This window comes from Eurytemora carolleeae, unplaced genomic scaffold (assembly GCF_000591075.1).
Source record: "Eurytemora carolleeae unplaced genomic scaffold, Eaff_2.0 scaffold126, whole genome shotgun sequence".
In the NCBI taxonomy this organism is placed as follows: domain Eukaryota; kingdom Metazoa; phylum Arthropoda; class Copepoda; order Calanoida; family Temoridae; genus Eurytemora; species Eurytemora carolleeae.
In genome coordinates this window covers 324,228-341,654 of record NW_019396159.1, presented here as the reverse complement: position 1 = coordinate 341,654, position 17,427 = coordinate 324,228, and the positions used below count along the sequence as shown (strand labels likewise).

Below are 17,427 nucleotides of genomic sequence, written 5' to 3'. Positions count from 1 at the left end.
CCCCCCCCCCCCCTCCCTTCAAGACCCAGATTCCCTGAGTTATATATATTTAATTCCCCTTTATTTAATATTTGTAACATTTGTTTATTCGAGCTAACGATTAATAATGAAATAGAAAGGTCTGAATATATTTTATTAGAAATCAGACTTTAAGTAATGTTAAGAACACTTGAATTGGACTTTAAAAATTTACTTCACATTTAAGAAAATTTTCCCCTGTTTTGAAACCATTTTTACTGGAATAGTTTTATTTTATGTATTTTTAATAACTAAACACGCAACTAATGATTGACTTGCTTTTTGTAAATTATAAATTAAATACATGTGTATGTATATATCTCTAACCTACTCTTAATCCAACCTGGATACCAAGGTATTCTTTACCTACTCCTAACCCTACCTGGATACCTAGGTATACTCTACCTTCTTCTAAACTTACCTGGATACCAAGGTATTCTCTACCTACTCCTAACATTACCTGGAAACCCAGGTATACTCTATCTACTCCTAAACTTACCTGGATACCAAGGTATTCTCTACCTACTCCTAACATTACCTGGAAACCCAGGTATGCTCTATCTACTCCTAAACTTACCTGGATACCAAGGTATTCTCTACCTACTCCTAACTTTATTTGGAAACCCAGGTATATTCTACCTTCTCCTAACCCTACCTGTATACTTAGGTATACTCTACCTACTCCTAACCCTACCTGTATACCCAGTTATATTCTACCTACTCTTAACCCTGGATACTCTGGATACTCCTAACCTTTATTTCTAGGTTACCTAATTTCCTGGCGGATCCTAACCAAGGAGATGAACCTATGCCACACCATAGGTTTGTAGGCTATAATTTGTATTATTATTTTGAAAATCCTCATTATTATCATTATTATCATTATTATCATTATTATCATGTTTTTCATCATTATCTCCATTTTTACCATATTTTCATATCCCTTCCTCACATTCTTTCCTGCTTTCCTTATCCTTCCATTTCTTCCCTTTTTCTTCACCGCCCCCCCCTCCTCCCTTCGTTTCTTTCCCTCTCACCCGATGCTCCCCCCTCCTTTTTTTACTCTCTCATTCCCCCTTCGATGAAAAGAGCTAATTAGGTTCTCTTAAAACATTATTTAATTATTTTTCTTTCAAAAATTCTTCTTTTATTATATTCAGGATTGTCGAAAATATGATAATAATCGAACATTATAAAAATTTAAACAATTGGCTCTTACANAATAATAATAATAATAATAATAATAATAATAATAATAATAATAATAATAATAATAATAATAATAATAATAATAATAATAATAAAAATAATAATAATAATAATAATAATAATAATTCTTATTATTTAAGGTGTACTATTCATATGAACTGTGAGGAGAGTGAAATGATAAATGTTGCCTATCAGGTTAGAAATATTTATGTTTTAATGATTTAATAAAATAATAATTTTGACCTGAATAAGTGCCGCCTGGCAAAGTTGTAAAATTTTCTGCGGAATTAATGTTACGGCTTTGCGACCTAGCAACTCCCCTCGCTACTCATTTTACATACAAGACTGGACAGATAGCTTATTTGGTTGTTTATAAGGTTTGAATAGTTTTTTTATCGATAAATATTTTGAAAAATATGAATTTTTTCAAACATGAAAGATTACAATTTAAAATGAAACAAACTTTGGTAACGAAGTACCAACATCCAAAAAGTAAAAAAATCATTTTCTTTTTATTATTTATTTGCTACGGGTAGTACAAGGATAGCAGGGTGCCAGGATTTCTGGCTTAATTTCTCAAGGTCCTGTTTAGCACTGGATGCTGGATAATTAACTAGCTCAGGGTTGGTTTTTGCATAGGAAGGAAGGATGAAGTAAATACCAGGAATCGTTTAATTTTAGAAATAAATTCTAAAATTTAGAACAATTGACAAAACAATTTACTTCTTTATGTTTTATATTTACAATGTAAAAATGATTATAAAATGATAGTGAAAGGAATTGAGTCTTTGGAACAATATCAAATATTTAAACTTAAATATCTTTAGGACTCGATGTTGTAAACCTTCAATATTTCAAACTCAGATTATTTGATCTAACAGAATTCATAGTTTGAAATATCTAAGGCCTGCAACATTTGGTTCCAAAAATATAGTGATTTGAAAATCAGAGTTTGTGGCAAAGACTCAATTCCTTTATTTCAAAATACAACATTTAGTTTTTTTATATAAAATTATATTCTGTTTCAGGATGCAGTGGAGGGAAGGTTTTCCAAAGCTCCGATGATTGAAATGACTCTTCCGTCCTCCCTAGACAAAACTATATCTCCTCCAGGTACAATTTTCTTATTCATTTATTCATTCATGCATTTAATAATTCATCCTGTTCATTCAAGCTATATATATAAACAATATCGCCTCCAGAAACACATTCACCCATTCTAATGCATTCATTCATTCATTTAAGCTATTTCTAAACAATATCTTCTCCAGAAACACATTACGTTATTTTTTAGATGCATAATTCACTAATCATTCAATTCAATTTAATCTAATTCAATAATTGAATTAATACTCTATTTGTATGCAGGCAGCCATGTTTGTTTGTTGTTTACCCAGTATGCCCCGTACCAGCTTAAAGATAGAGTCTGGGATGAAGAAACTAAAGAAGAATACGCAAACATCGTCTTCGATTCAATAGAGCAATATGCTCCAGGATTTAAGTATGTTTAATATTATTAATACATCAACAATCTGTATCCTATCTAAAGTGTGTGAGCCGGAAATTTAAGAGAGTATTTTGAACGAAACTTCCGAGGTTCCTTTTTGGGGTCTATACATTTGCGTAGATTTTAATTCAAGAAATCAGAAAACAGAAAGAGAATGTAAAGAAACCACACATGAAATATTGGTATCTACAAAACTGCCTACTGATCCTATTCATGAAATCGGTTTTCCGATACTGGGTTTCATTACGATACTCTGTCTTAAGTTTCGGCCTCTGGCATTTCCGGTGGAATCTCAAAAATCGCTTAATACTCGGCTGAAAACGAACTATCTGTCCCAAAACGCCGAAACTCAGGGATATGCCACCGATTAAATGTTGCCCAAGAGGACAAGTACAACATTTTTTTGTCTCTTAGTGTAGCGGTGTTACGGTTTGGCTATTGGTAACCCACATGAGAGGCGTACACCACTCTTTATGCCGAGTCCATTAGCGCCTGACCCAATCAGGGTTCAGCCATGTGTTTGTTGTCTATTCTGAACCAATAGAAATAATATGGCGGTAACATCTATCTTTCTATCTATCTCATTATCCAATAAGAGTTATGAATTCAATCAGTAAATGGAAATATTTACTTCTAAACTGAAACTATAGTGAAACAGGGGGGGGGGCTACATGGGCTCAGCCCCACACCCTTACTGGATCAATAAAATCTATGGTTTTCAGGTGGTTTTTAGGCTCAAAAAGGTGCCCCCTGGAAAGTAAAAAATTAAGCCTTGACCTAAATGTAAACACACACAATTTTGACGCTCATATATATATATAAGATAGCACCGCGTATTCAGGAATTTGTCCAGGGGGGGGGGCTTAAATATTTCTTTATTTCTAGGGGGCTCAGCACCCATTGGGACTGGTCCAGGGGGGCTAAGCTGAGCCCTTATAGCCACACCTGAATACGCCTCGGATTAAAACCCTTATTTTTCCATGACAATGGATCTTTACTGAGCGCATGCAAGATTTCCAACTAAAATGAAAAAAACTAAATGTGATGAAATTAACTTCCCTCTTAGACGTCAGTTTATAACTCAATCTCCTCTATTTTTATAGTTTTTCTGTCGCTTTCTGAATAAAGGTTTCCAGTGTCTAGCTGATTGTTAATGACATTCCTGATATTATTCATAATTAGGTCAAGGATAGTGATAATTAGGTAGGTAGGGGGGAGGAGGCAGGAAATTATATTTACACAATAGGTAATAGAATACAAAGTTTAGGAGGAGAATACAAAGTTTAGAAGGAGAATACAAGGTTTAGGAGGAGAGTACAAGGTTTAGGAGGAGAATACAAGGTTTAGGAGGAGAATACAAGATTTAGGAGGGGAATACAAGGCTTAGAAGAAGAATACAAGGTTTAGGAGTAGAATACAAGGTTTAGGAGGAGAATACAAGGTTTAGGAGGAGAATACAAGTTTTAGGAGGAGAATACAAGATTTAGGTGGAGAATACAAGATTTAGGAGGAGAATACAAGATTTAGGAGGAGAAAACAAGGTTTAGGAGGGGAATACTATGTTTAGAAGGGGAATACAAAGTTTAGAAGGAGAATACAAGGTTTAGGAGGAGAATACAAGATTTAGGAGAGGAATACTATGTTTAGGTGGGGAATACAAGGTTTAGGAGGAGAATACAAGGTTTAGGAGGAGAATACAAGGTTTAGGAGGAGAATACAAGGTTTAGGAGGAGAATACAAGGTTTAGGAGTAGAATACAAGGTTTAGGAGGGGAATACAAGTTTAAGGAGGAGAATTCAAGGTTTAGGAGGGGAATACAAGGTTAAGGAGGAGCATAAAAGGTTTAGGAGGGGAATACAAGGTTTAGGAGGAGAGTACAAGGTTTAGGAGGAGCATAAAAGGTTTAGGAGGAGAATAATATGTTTAGGAGGAGAGTACAAGGTTTAGGAGGAGAATAATAGGTTTAGGAGGAGTAATATTGATTTGGGAGGAGAAATAAATGATTTGGGAGGAGAGAGAAATAAACGATTTGGGATAATTGGAATAAGATCTGTTTTGGTTCAGTATTGGTACATCGTTTCATTTCTTTATCTTAAATATTTCAGATCAAGTATTGTTGGAAAAGAAGTTCTTCCTCCTCCAGATTTGGAGAGAATCTTCGGTCTTACAGGAGGTAGGTATCTTCTCTTACAGGAGGTAGGTAGGAGGTAGGCATCTTCTTCTCTTATAGGAGATAGTTATCTTCTTTTACAGGAGGTAGGTATCTTCTCTTACAGGAGGTAGGCATTTTTTCTCTTATAGGAGGTAGGCATCTTCTTCTCTTATAGGAGATAGTTATCTTCTTTTACAGGAGGTAGGTATCTTCTCTTACAGGAGGTAGGCATTTTTTTCCCTTATAGGAGGTAGGCATCTTCTTCTCTTATAGGAGGTAGGTATCTTCTCTTACAGGAGGTAGGTATCTTCTCTTACAGGAGGTAGGTATCTTCTCTTACAGGAGGTAGGTATCTTCTCTTACAGGAGGTAGGTATTTTTTTCTCTTATAGGAGGTAGTTATCTTCTCTTACAGGAGGTAGGAATCTTCTCTTACAGGAGGTAGGAATCTTCTCTTACAGGAGGTAGGTATACTTCTTTAACCCCTTCTCTATATTTATTGCCTAGACCTACCCGATAAACTGTATCTCTATTATTACATTTTAAATCTGCATTCAAAATATTTTAATTGTATATTTTATTTTCTAACCGAACCCTGGCCCTCTCTTCAAATTCTTATCATTTACCTTTAAACCACATCTTCACGGCTCTGCATTTATTCAGTTTAGCTTCCGTCGAGATACTCCGATAGAATGGTTTACTTTCAGGAGGAGGGGNGGAGTTGGTGTCAGTGAAAACCAAATTCAATTTTTTATATTTCATTAAAGTTTTCGCAATATTTAGTAACTTGAAGTGACGTCTATTTTTAAAATAACACTTTGGTAAAACTATAAATTGACAATAAACATTAAACATAGTTATATTATATCTTTGTTTAGAAATATCCATGTATAATATTTAACTACTTTCTAAACCTGAGTTCTCTGACCTAACTAATGAACCTTCTCACCTGGTCGTATTTCTACTCGTCACATGACCTTAGCTTGGTTTGTTGCTCTGTGTATCTAGGTGTACCTAGAGAAGAATTTGGTCTGTATCTTAGTGTTGCATATAATTATCCATATGTATATATCATTAGATGAACCTATGGTACCCATAGTCTAATGTTGAACCCGGTAATATGGATGAAATAAGCATTAAAACAATTGAAAAAAAACATTGATAAATATAAACCTATCTTAGTTTTCTCGGACTAATAGTTTGAAACCAAATAAATTTTGACCTATGAAAACCTTGAACCGTTCCAACTCATCACGTTTCTCCATATCTAGGTTTGTGTTAGATGGGTATACTGTATCTTCTGCAATATCTGGAAAATCTAGTTTAAATTATTTACATTGTACATATTTAGGCAACATATTCCATGGTTCCATGTCTCTTGATCAGCTCTACCTTACCCGTCCTACTACTCAGGGTGTGTCTCCAGGTACCCCTGTACCCAACCTACTCATCTGCGGGTCCGGAGCTCATCCTGGGGGCGGAGTTATGGGAGCACCAGGACGGATTGCTGCCAAGGATGCAGTAAAGAAACTAGGAGGAAAATGGGAGTTTTCCTGAGATTAGTTGAACTGAAGATTTAGAATTTACTAAAAATATAAATTCAAAATAATAAATAAAATGGAGTTAGGTTAAATTTATTATTGTTTACGAAAAAATAATTGATGGATAGAGTTTCGAAGACAAGATCTAAGAATCGAACGGTGTCTTGCATATTTTATAAAAACTATTTTAATATCCTGTAACTATAGACTTATGAGGGCATTTGCAACAATACTTACTTCTATTTTATTCAAATCCACATAAAAGCGAAAAAAATACTAGTTACACGCAAAGATTGAGTTGGTATTTATAACCTACATTTAGTCATGCTAAATATGAAAATAAATGAGAAATCGTATTGATAATCTATTGAAATCGTATTGATAATCTCGTGTTAAATTATAATACAGCGGAAATTGAAAAGGACTAAATAATTTTAAAATCCTAGATTTCTAGATTCAATATTTTGTATTCTCCCCTTCTATTCATAAGTTTATAATATTTTTACACCGTAAACTCTTATATTTATAATACCCTTATGAATCAGAACCGAACAGATTGAGACTAGAGAGTGTAAGCCTAGCATCTGCAGTCAGAATTGGTGATTTAGCATTCTATTTTTCTATTTTTCTATTTTTCTATTCTCATCTAATTTTATTCTTTTATAAAACTCAAACATGAAAGGAAATCCATATTCTTTAATTTCAAAGTTAATGTAATGTCCATTCTTTCCATTTTCTCAACTCTAACTTTATTTTTCTCTGATGTTCTTAATTATTTCATTTTCAAACAAAACGTCTACTCTATAACTATTAACTTTAATATATGCTCCTGTATTCCTCCTTCATCTCATCTTGTATATTTACTTTATATGCTCCTGTATTCCTCCTTCATCTCATCTTGTATATTAACTTTATATACTCCTGTATTCCTCCTTCATCTCATCTTGTATATTAACTTTATATGCTCCTGTATTCCTCCTTCATCTCAGCTTGTATATTTACTTTATATGCTCCTGTATTCCCTCTATTCCCTTGTAGTGTTCTATTCCCCAATTATTCCCCTTTTTAAATGAAAATGTGGCAGTATTCCCCTTTATATTTTCTGGTTTCATAATGAAAAGTTTATTGAGAAATAAAAGCAGAAATGTTCCAGTTTCATTGATTTTCTAGATTAAATTCAAACCAGAGCTAGAGTGACGATGTGACGATGCATTCTCCACAATACACTGGTCAGTCAGGGTCATTTTATTCTATAAAAGGTTTTTCTGGCATTGATCTTAGTTTTTTCGGACATTTTTAAACTAATAACAATAGAGAAATTCGCGGATTTTCTGTTTTTAATGATGTTAAATCTTAAAACAATTTCAATAATTTTAAGGCAACTTTTTTAAAATCCGTCCGACCATCAACCTTTCCCACAAAAGATTTGGTCCGATTGGTTCCGCTGTTTCGATGATTATTAGATACAGACAAACACTAAAACATATGAAAATATTTTTAAAAAATTTTCTTTTTTAAATATATAAAAAATTTTAAATTCTGCATTAATAAACAATGGAAATCCACGAAAGTGCAGTTGTTTTAATTTCTAAATGTTCAAAAGGTACAAAAGGCTTACAGAATGATCATAAACAAAAAACTAAGAAAGATATGGGCCTAGCACCCTGTAAACCTCTAAATAGTATAATGAAAGATATTTATATAACAATTCATAACATCACTTATTGTTACAGATTAAAGCGCTGAAATGCTATTCCTGAGAAGTTTATTAAATAACGATATTTCATTCTAGAGTTTACGCTCTATGTGTTCTAAGTGCATTGAGGAGAGAATGTGTATTTAAGAAGGAAAAACAACGTATTTGGAGAAACAAAACGTGCCGGTACTCTCAGTCTATAGTTCGACCGGCCGGTGTTGCTGAGCCGGGCCGGGACAGTGTTTATCAGCTGAGCCGGTAAACTCGTCTCTCTATCTTTAACCTGACTGACTGTGATCGACCTACATAGTTATCAATTTATGCACAAACTAGTAGTTCACAGATTAGCGACATTTATACATAGTTATAGCAAATATTACAGGAACCGAGACAGGAGGGGAGTATGGGGGAAGGAGGTGGGGAGGAGGAGAGGATGAGAGGAGGATGAGGAGGAGGGGAGACCTGGGGTGAAATTAAGAAAGGAGCCACAAATGAAAAAATAACGTACTGTTCAATTCATAACTATTCACAATGCCTGCTTATAGAACTTTCTGCATTTAGTAAACCTAAAGGACCTGAAGTAATTGTTAAAACGGAAACGTTTTATGAGTATATGAGAATCAGGGGGGGGGAGAGCACTGAACGAACATTTTTGCGAGGTTTTATTTGTCAGAGTTATGCATTTTTTTAAGGGTTCTTACTCTACTTGCATTTCCTGATTCTGAGCAATACTGAGAGATAGAGAGGATATTTCGGAGTATCTGAGAAACATACAATCTGAAACTGCATTTGAGAAACAAGATATTTATTATTCAGGATGAAATAAAGGTTCCACTACGAGATATGTTTCTCTCCGGAAGAGAAACTACTTACACCAATTATAAGGAACCATGAACTATTCCACTGAAAACTCCTGTTAATTTGAAGTCCTGAGGCCGAATATAAAGAATTTGAGCCGCGGTTTAAATTTAAGCCACGGCTCAAATTTTAGTGGTTCCACTTAAATTTATATTAAATTTTTCAATATTTAAGCCGGCGCTCAATTGAAACCGGTTTTTGGGGGATTTGAGACGTGGCTTAAATTCATTAAATTCTGACACCGGGCTCACTTTTAAATTGTACAGTATACAGACTATAGACCGCGGCAGAACGTGACAGTACACTAAATAAATCATCTCCTTCTTGTGAGATTATTTCAGATTCCTAAATACAAAGCATTTCTAATAATTATTACTGTAAAGGAATTAAGTCTTTGCCACAAACTCTGATTTTCTAATCACTATATCTTTGGAACCAAATGTTGTAGACCTTAGATATTTCAAACTATGAATTCTGTTAAATCAGGTAATCTGAGTTTGAAATATCAAAGGTTTACATCATCGGGTTCTAAAGATATTGGGATTTAAATATTTGATTTTGTTACAAAGACTCAATTCCTTTACATCTTTATTTGGTTCTAAGCGATACAGACAAAATATTGAACGGAAAAAAATCACAATGTTACACAGAAACTCAACAGAAAAGGTTCAGTTCAGCATTAAATAAGATATATATAAGATATATTAAATAAGATATCCTCAAGTACTTCAGGCATAGATAACCATATCTGATGTTTAGTGTCATTTTAAGATACTTGTTTGATATTTTAGAAATCAATCAATTTCATACTATTATTCATAAAAGAACATTTTGAACACGTAAACATTATGTTATGCTGCATCTATCTTCTTACATCTAATTCATCTAATGAATGATTACTAATCTACACAAATGCAAGGTTTGTATATAATTGCTATCCCGCCACTTCTGCAACCACGTATCAAGGTCAGCTCAACTATGAAAACCATCCATTAGACCTTGTCTCATCTAATCACTGCAGATTTCAGCTGAGGAGTGGATCCGAAACCTGGAGATAAATTCGCATCGACCAGAAAAACTAATATTTAAATTATTAGGGTTTGAAGATTAATTCTGATTGACATTTGGGAGAACTTTTGCTTTCACGAAGGGTGGGGGGGAGGGGAGTGCCTGACACCTGTATTCCGTCCCAGCCCGACTCCAGGGGGGCGGACACCTGGCGTCCCGGCTCCTCCAACCCGACTCAACACTTAGTCTCAGGCAGTAGTTACACTACACCGCACCGGAAAACTTCTTCCTGTGTTAAGTGAATGAAACCGGTTTTACTCTGGTTTAAATCACATATGGAGTAAACAACCGAGTTTACATGGTTTAAATAGCTTTTAAATTGTATTAATATTGACAGGGATTACTAAATTTCCAACCCGGAGAGGTTATAACATTCCTGAGAGATGAACTAAGAATGCATGAGACATTGATAAAAAATAAATAGTTTGAATAATCAGAATTTATAACCTTCAACAGATCTGACTTTATAAAGGATATCTCTCAATTCCTTCCTGAACCTGGAACCTGGGACCTGGGGATTAAATATAAAGAATAAACTAGTTCTACCAGGTTTTGGGTTTATACAAATATTTAACGATCGACAGTTGCAATCAAAAATATATTTATAATTTACAAAACTTTACCAGAAAGTAATGTTTGCTCTTGAATTTCCCTGTATTGCTAACCATCATCATTATCAATATTTGAACACTATTAACATTATTTTTATTATTGTTGATACTATTACCTTATCTTTCAGCATGGATTTATTAGAGAATCAGTATGAGACAATAGGAATACAGTTTTTTCTTTAAATTCATATACTAGGAAACAAGTTTCAGAAATGAGGGAATGTTGACCGCATTCGAACTCTATATTGTAAACATTGCTTGAGTTTATCCCTTAGTGAGATATCTTGACAATTTTATGATTCCCTCATATTTCCAGCTGAAGCTTTATACACGGTTCAATAGTCCTCTAAACTCTCATACTTCTCACAAGTTTCTCAAATATATTAATTTCAAGTGAAAAGTATAGAATTTAAAGTGTAGAGAGTAGAATGTAAAGTGTTATAGAATATGGAGTGTGGAGACTGGAGTGTAGAGTGTAGAATATAGAGTGTAGAGTGAAGAGTGTAGAGTGTAGAGTGTAGAATGTAGAGTGTAGAGTGTAGAGTCATAGTTTGAAAATATAGAGTTGAGAGTGCAGATGCAGAGTTTAGTGTGTTTTTAACACCTGGAGTTTTAATTTCAGGCAAAACAATTAATATTGGATATGGAGACTTTAATTAAAAGAGACAATAATCAGATTTAAATTAAATTTGGTTTCATTGCTCAGGGTTTCAGACTGAGTTAGATGAAATTGACTGAAACTGGTTTAAAACTTGATAATTTGATATCGGAAGGGGTTCACTTTCTTTATTCTTTATCAGGGAACATAAGATGAAAGTTGGGTTTAAAGGTTGGGTTGGATGAGTCTATCAACCTTGAGGGTTTAGGTTTGACAAGAAATATCCGAGTATAGTTGACAGCAGTATCCGAGTATAGTTGACAGCAGTATCCGAGTATAGTTGACAGCAGTATCCGAGTATAGTTGACAGCAGTATCTAAGGAAATTATAAACACACAAGGTGAATTTTTACAGTAAATCTTACATTTAACTTGTTCTAAGTCTAACTCAATTTATGATTAATGGGGTGTGTTACGAGAGTTACAAGGAAAGGTTTAATAATGTACTTAAAAGATACAAATAGAATTGAGTTAAGGTTCATAATAAACCTTCATGTTGGATTGATTAGTATCCAGTGATAATCTAATATTAGATGTTAATCAGAGGTTCTGATTTTTCATGTTTACTTTTGGCCACCACTTATCCCACTCCCACAACCTGCAAAAGGGTAGAGTACAAATATTGTCAACTGATAAAAGTGTTTGAAAGGGGGGGGGAGGTCAGGTTAATAGATTGATTGTTTTTAACACCCCATATTGATAATGTATGCATGGTCGGTGGCTTAGTTCTGAAACCAGGATTCCCCACAAAGGATGAGACTTTGAGACTTGACGAATAAAACCGAATTAGTCGATTTAATAAAAAAGAAATAAATTTAGATCTGTAGATAACCCCGAATTTAAGAAAATAGACTATAAAAGTTCCGTACAGTCGTCTCTGAATTCTTAAAGGTAACCATATACAAACTATCCTCAACCAGTTTTATTTTGGGTGTTGAAGAGGGTCGAATAAAAATAATAACTTTTAATATGAAAATTTAAACTACTAACTTGTTAAACTTTTTGTGGAAATTGTTTAGATAAAAGTATCCGAGGAGAAAGTATAGAAGACATAAATCATCAAAGTTAATGTAAACAACTATTTCCCTAGATCGGGTTCTTCATTAAATTAACAAATATTCCAATTGAGAAACACATAAAAATCAGCTAATAGCCTTGAATTAGATTATTGAGCTTACAAATAGCCTTACATCAGATTAGTTAGCTAGCTATAGCAACCATGAACCAGATTAATTGGTATTTCCCATCAAGAAAACTGGATTTTCTCTAACTAAAAATGTCATGCACTGAACTATACACTCTTTAAAACTATTTTCCCTCTTTTTTAACCTAGGTTTAGAATCTATCCAGGTTTATATTCCAACCTTGTAAACCTATATTAACTCTATTTAAACCTAGCTTTAGAATCAATCCAGGTTTATATTCCAACCTTGTAAACCTATATTAACTCTACTTAAACCTAGGTTTAGAATCTATCCAGGTTTATATTCCAACCTTGTAAACCTATAATAACTCTATTTAAACCTAGGTTTAGAATCTATCCAGGTTTATATTCCAACCTTGTAAACCTATATTCCCTCTGTTTAATCCTAGGTTTAGAATCTATCCAGCTTTATATTCCAACGCTGTAAACCTATTCTGTTTAAACCTAGGTTTATGTTCTGTCCAGGTTTATATTCCAACCTTGTAAACCTATATTAACCTTGCAGTTTAAACCTAGGTTTATGTTCTGTCCAGGTTTAAATTCCAACCTTGTAAACCTAGGTTTAGGTTCTATGCAGGATATTCCTTCAGTTTAGATAAGACGAGTTAGATAGTTCTAAATTGAGCGTTAAATTAAACCTAATCTAAACATTTCAAAATTATATTCATCCTGTCACCAGGAGTACCCGGAGCTAACACACAACCATACTTCTACAACAATGTTTAGAGGAGGAGGAGGGGGAGGAGAAGGGGGGGGGAGGAGGGGGAATTAACTTTAAAATATCTAGAATATCTAAAACAAATGCATAAAAGCAGAATCTTAATTTTTTTAAATAAAAAATAAATAATGGGCCTTAATTAACTTCCAGAGATGTATATTTACAATAAAGTAGAGACTGCAATGACAAACTTACGCATGCAGTTAGGTTTTATCTACGCAAATTAAGTGTCAAATAATAGTGTTAAGCCTTTATCTGTCCGACCCAAAGTGTGCGTCGCAGGAAGAAAATATCGAAGACCTTAGATATTTCAAACTATGAGTTCTTTTAAATCATAGAATATAAATTTGACTCAATTCAATTTCCGTCTCTAATATAATACTCTAACTTTATGTGAATCTATAAATAGGAGCTGGTGTAGTACAGTGTACAAGATTTCCCATGCTTATAAGTGAGATATCACTTAAAGATCGTCTTTGATCTTTGAAAAAAAAAATATTGCACGACTATATGGTTTTTAGCAAGTACGTACACCTCATTTTTCACTAGGAAACTATCAAATTCTTAAATCGCTTCTCCATTATCATGTTTATTGGAACAGGCATTGTTTAGAAATGTAGGAATCTCCTGAAGTAAACTATATGCAGAATAGGTATTACCTATTAGGCAATAATGGTATATAGTAGGAAGATATTGAAGAAAGGTAAAGTGGAAGGCAGGTAGTCGGAAATTGTAAGTTGCTAACTCTCACAACTATAAACCTGATTTTATGTTTTAATTCTTTAAACAAATCTCTTTTTTTTCTGTTAAATCATTCAATATAGGAAGACAGAGAGTTTTGAATAGTTAAAATTAGGTTACATCGGGCTAAAGGAGTTGAGTTTTTGCCACAAACTCTAATTTTCTAATCTCTATATCTTTGTAACCCAATGTTGTAGACCTTAGATATTTCAAACTATTAATACCTATAGATAAAATAATCTAAGTTTGAAATATCAAAGGTGTGCACCATCAGGTTGCAACGATATTGGGATCAGAAGATTTGAGTTTGTGGCAAAAACTCAATTCCTTTATTAGAGTTTTGGAACAAAAAGTGATATTACTGGGAAAGTTGTCTGAATTACATAATGTTTAATTAGGTTCAATAAACATTTATTTTATCCTTTTATTGCCTTTATTTCATCATTCTTAGTGGCTATTTAGGAGGAGGGATAGACACTTTAAAGAGTTAGATGAANTCTTGAGTAAAATTAATTATGTAGATATATTTAATTAAGAATATTTTTAAGTGAATTTTTTCGAGGTTGGTGTTCGTCACCAAAAAGCACTTTTACTAAATGTTTTTTTCTTTTAATTTTTTCGTTAAAAACATTTTTTATAAGCTAGTTCTTTAGCTTTTTATTTGATGCTGAGGATCGGGCTGAAAGTACCAGGGTACCCTCTCCATTCCCATGGCTAGCGTGTATTAAAATTTGGTGCAGATCCGAGAACTTTGAAAATCCGAACATTACAGGAGAGGCGACAGGGGTATTTATATTATGACGTATTAGGACTGGAAACAAACCTGTCCGAATAGTTGACAGTAAAAGTTATCTGTTCCATGACCCCAGGGAAGGTTTATTGGAACATGAACATTGGAAGAAAAAAAATCCTTGGAAAATAGTTGGATTTTTTTTTGAAAATGCGCCAATTAGAAAAAAATATCCGTCATTTAAAAATGATTTAAGATGGCTGACTTTCAGAGCAACAGAATTAAAAGCTATAATTATTAACAGGAAAAGAGACGCGAAGCCCCCTAAAAGTCTAGTTTTACTAATATTTTCGATACAAAACTCACCTTATTACCACGTGTTCTTGTAAGAGTTTGTAAAAGGGATTTTTTTAAAATTCTGAAATAGTTTATCTAATCTTGCAATTTCCAATATGTCCATAAATCATTTATCCAATACTAATTTGAAGAAGAATGCAAAGACACGCGTCTACTCCTGAAATTTGAGAATTCTAGTTGTAATAACTCAGTCCGACAAAATAAAAACATTCAAACATTTGAAAAATTTAATTTTATTAAATGCCAAGAACAAGAAATGCTGTCATCTTATTACAGCGCATCAGATGTTATTGAACTTATGAAAAATATTTAAAATGGATTGGGGTTTATAAGCTCCTGCCTTCAAATACTCCATACTCCGAGCCACATTCTTCTCATTTTCTCGTCCGAGCCACCTCGAAATCCTCGTCCTTTCAATATTTTTTTTTTAAAGTGTTTAATCCTCCGAGATAAAACTATTTTTAAAGTATCGGGCCACGTTGGGGCATAAAAGAAATATCAAATTTTTGTAAATCAAAAATAAAAGGTTCAATTGAATTAAAGATTTCAAGTTTAATGTCTTTAAAAATGTTTACCTTTTTTACGCGCATTTTAGATATTCCTGGTGTAGAATGCCGCAAATAATTCCAAGTTTATAGAACTTCAATCTTTTTTGTTAACTGTAGTGAAAACCATAGAATTTTTCCGGGTGGTTCCATGGGGAAAATTATAGGCAGAGGTATGCCGAATATTTTGATATTTATTTTATATCAGGAAGGTTAGCCATTTCGGAGGCAGAAGAGATTTAAGTTTTACCTAAATAAAGCTTGACATCATTCTCATGGGTTTGAAGATTCCAACGTGATATGATCATTACAATACTTTAGTCCATCCATATTTTATGTCCTAACGTGGCCAGATTTTTAAAAAAAAATAGTTTTATCTTCAAGAATCGGAAACTTTTTAACACAAAATAATCGAAGGACGAGGATTCCGAGGTGGCTCGGACGAGAAAATGAGGAGAATGTGGCTCGGACGAGAAATTGTTGTGGCTGGCCTTCCTCCCCTCAATGAACAGAATGACCATGTGGCCCCTTTTCAGTTTTAGCCTCTGTTTTTCCCAAACTAAAAATATAATTAATTTTAAAATTTTTTAAAAAGTGAATATTTGCAAATTATCTTTTTCCATCTCATAATCTGAGTTCGTTTCCCTTATGTCCATTTGACAGCCCAAATTTTTATTTTGAATAATCTTTTTTGTTTGTTTATTTTCTTTTGATTTTTAACAAATTTTTTTTTCCCATTTTGATGGTTATTATATCGTTAGAACTGACGAGGGTCAACGCAGACCGAAATATATTTTCAATAAAATGTAGAACTAACATCTACTTTTTTACTCTAAAGAGGTTTGGTCCATCACCATCACCGAATTTTAAATAATTAGAATTATCATGAATATTTTGTCTGAAAACTGAAATATTTTTAAATCATTTTTTATTTCGATTGCGTGTGCTACTTCTATAGAAAATCCTGTTCAGCAAAGTTAAGTCAGCGTTATTAATCACATTGGACAAGTGAAATCTATGGATTTCAGGGGGTTTTCAGGCCCTAACGGGTGCTGAGCCCCCCCTGGAAAGATTTTTTTGCCCCCCCCCCTGGACAAATTCCTGACTACGCCCCTGGCCACATGAAGAATCAATTGAAATTATGTATACACTATACAGTCTGTTTTTCATTAGAAACTAAAAAAACTAAAATTGTTAAAAATTAGATAACTTTTCAGATAAACTGAATGGCCTGAGATAAAATATCTTTAAAAAAATTACAAGGATAAAAACTTAAGTTTCTTAAAGGGAGTGACCGGATATGTAAGATAGTTAAACTGAGCATGCAGTGTTGTGGACAAATTCTTTAGGATTCATAGCTGGTCTGTCCCTTTAACATAGCTGGTCTGTCCCTTTAACATAGCCGGACTGTCGCTTTAACATAGCCGGTCTGTCCCTTTAACAAAGCCGGTTTGTCCCTTTAACTTAGCCGGTCTGTCCCTTTAACATAGCCGGTCTGTCCCTTTACCATAGCTGGTCTGTCCCTTTAACATAGCTGGTCTGTCCCTTTAACATAGCCGGTCTGTCTCTTTAACATAGCCGGTCTGTCCCTTTAACATAGCCGGTCTGTCCCTTTAATATAGCCGGTCTGTCCCTTTAACATAGCTGGTCTGTCCCTTTAACATAGCTGGTCTGTCCCTTTAACATAGCTGGTCTGTCCCTTTAACATAGCCGGTCTGTCCCTTTAACATGGCTGGTCTGTCCCTTTAACCCACTTTTAAACCTGGACTCAGAATCACTGTGAGATACGTTAATAAAACAGAAAATGATCTAACCA

The 17,427-nt window shown here is 33.8% G+C and overlaps 1 protein-coding gene across 1 annotated transcript in view; it reads left to right on the top strand.

Annotated features, from left to right (window-relative positions):
• LOC111696766 (pyridine nucleotide-disulfide oxidoreductase domain-containing protein 2) overlaps nt 1-6,518 on the top strand; it is a 16,604-nt gene extending 10,086 nt beyond the window's left edge. Inside the window, exons 11-16 of the mRNA XM_023466496.1 lie at nt 784-840; nt 1,368-1,422; nt 2,256-2,340; nt 2,596-2,728; nt 4,840-4,907; nt 6,237-6,518. Coding sequence (XP_023322264.1) covers nt 784-840; nt 1,368-1,422; nt 2,256-2,340; nt 2,596-2,728; nt 4,840-4,907; nt 6,237-6,442 — 604 coding nt within the window. The 3' untranslated portion in view covers nt 6,443-6,518. The remainder of the gene's footprint in view (nt 1-783; nt 841-1,367; nt 1,423-2,255; nt 2,341-2,595; nt 2,729-4,839; nt 4,908-6,236) is intronic.
• The last annotated feature ends 10,909 nt before the right edge of the window (nt 6,519-17,427 follow it).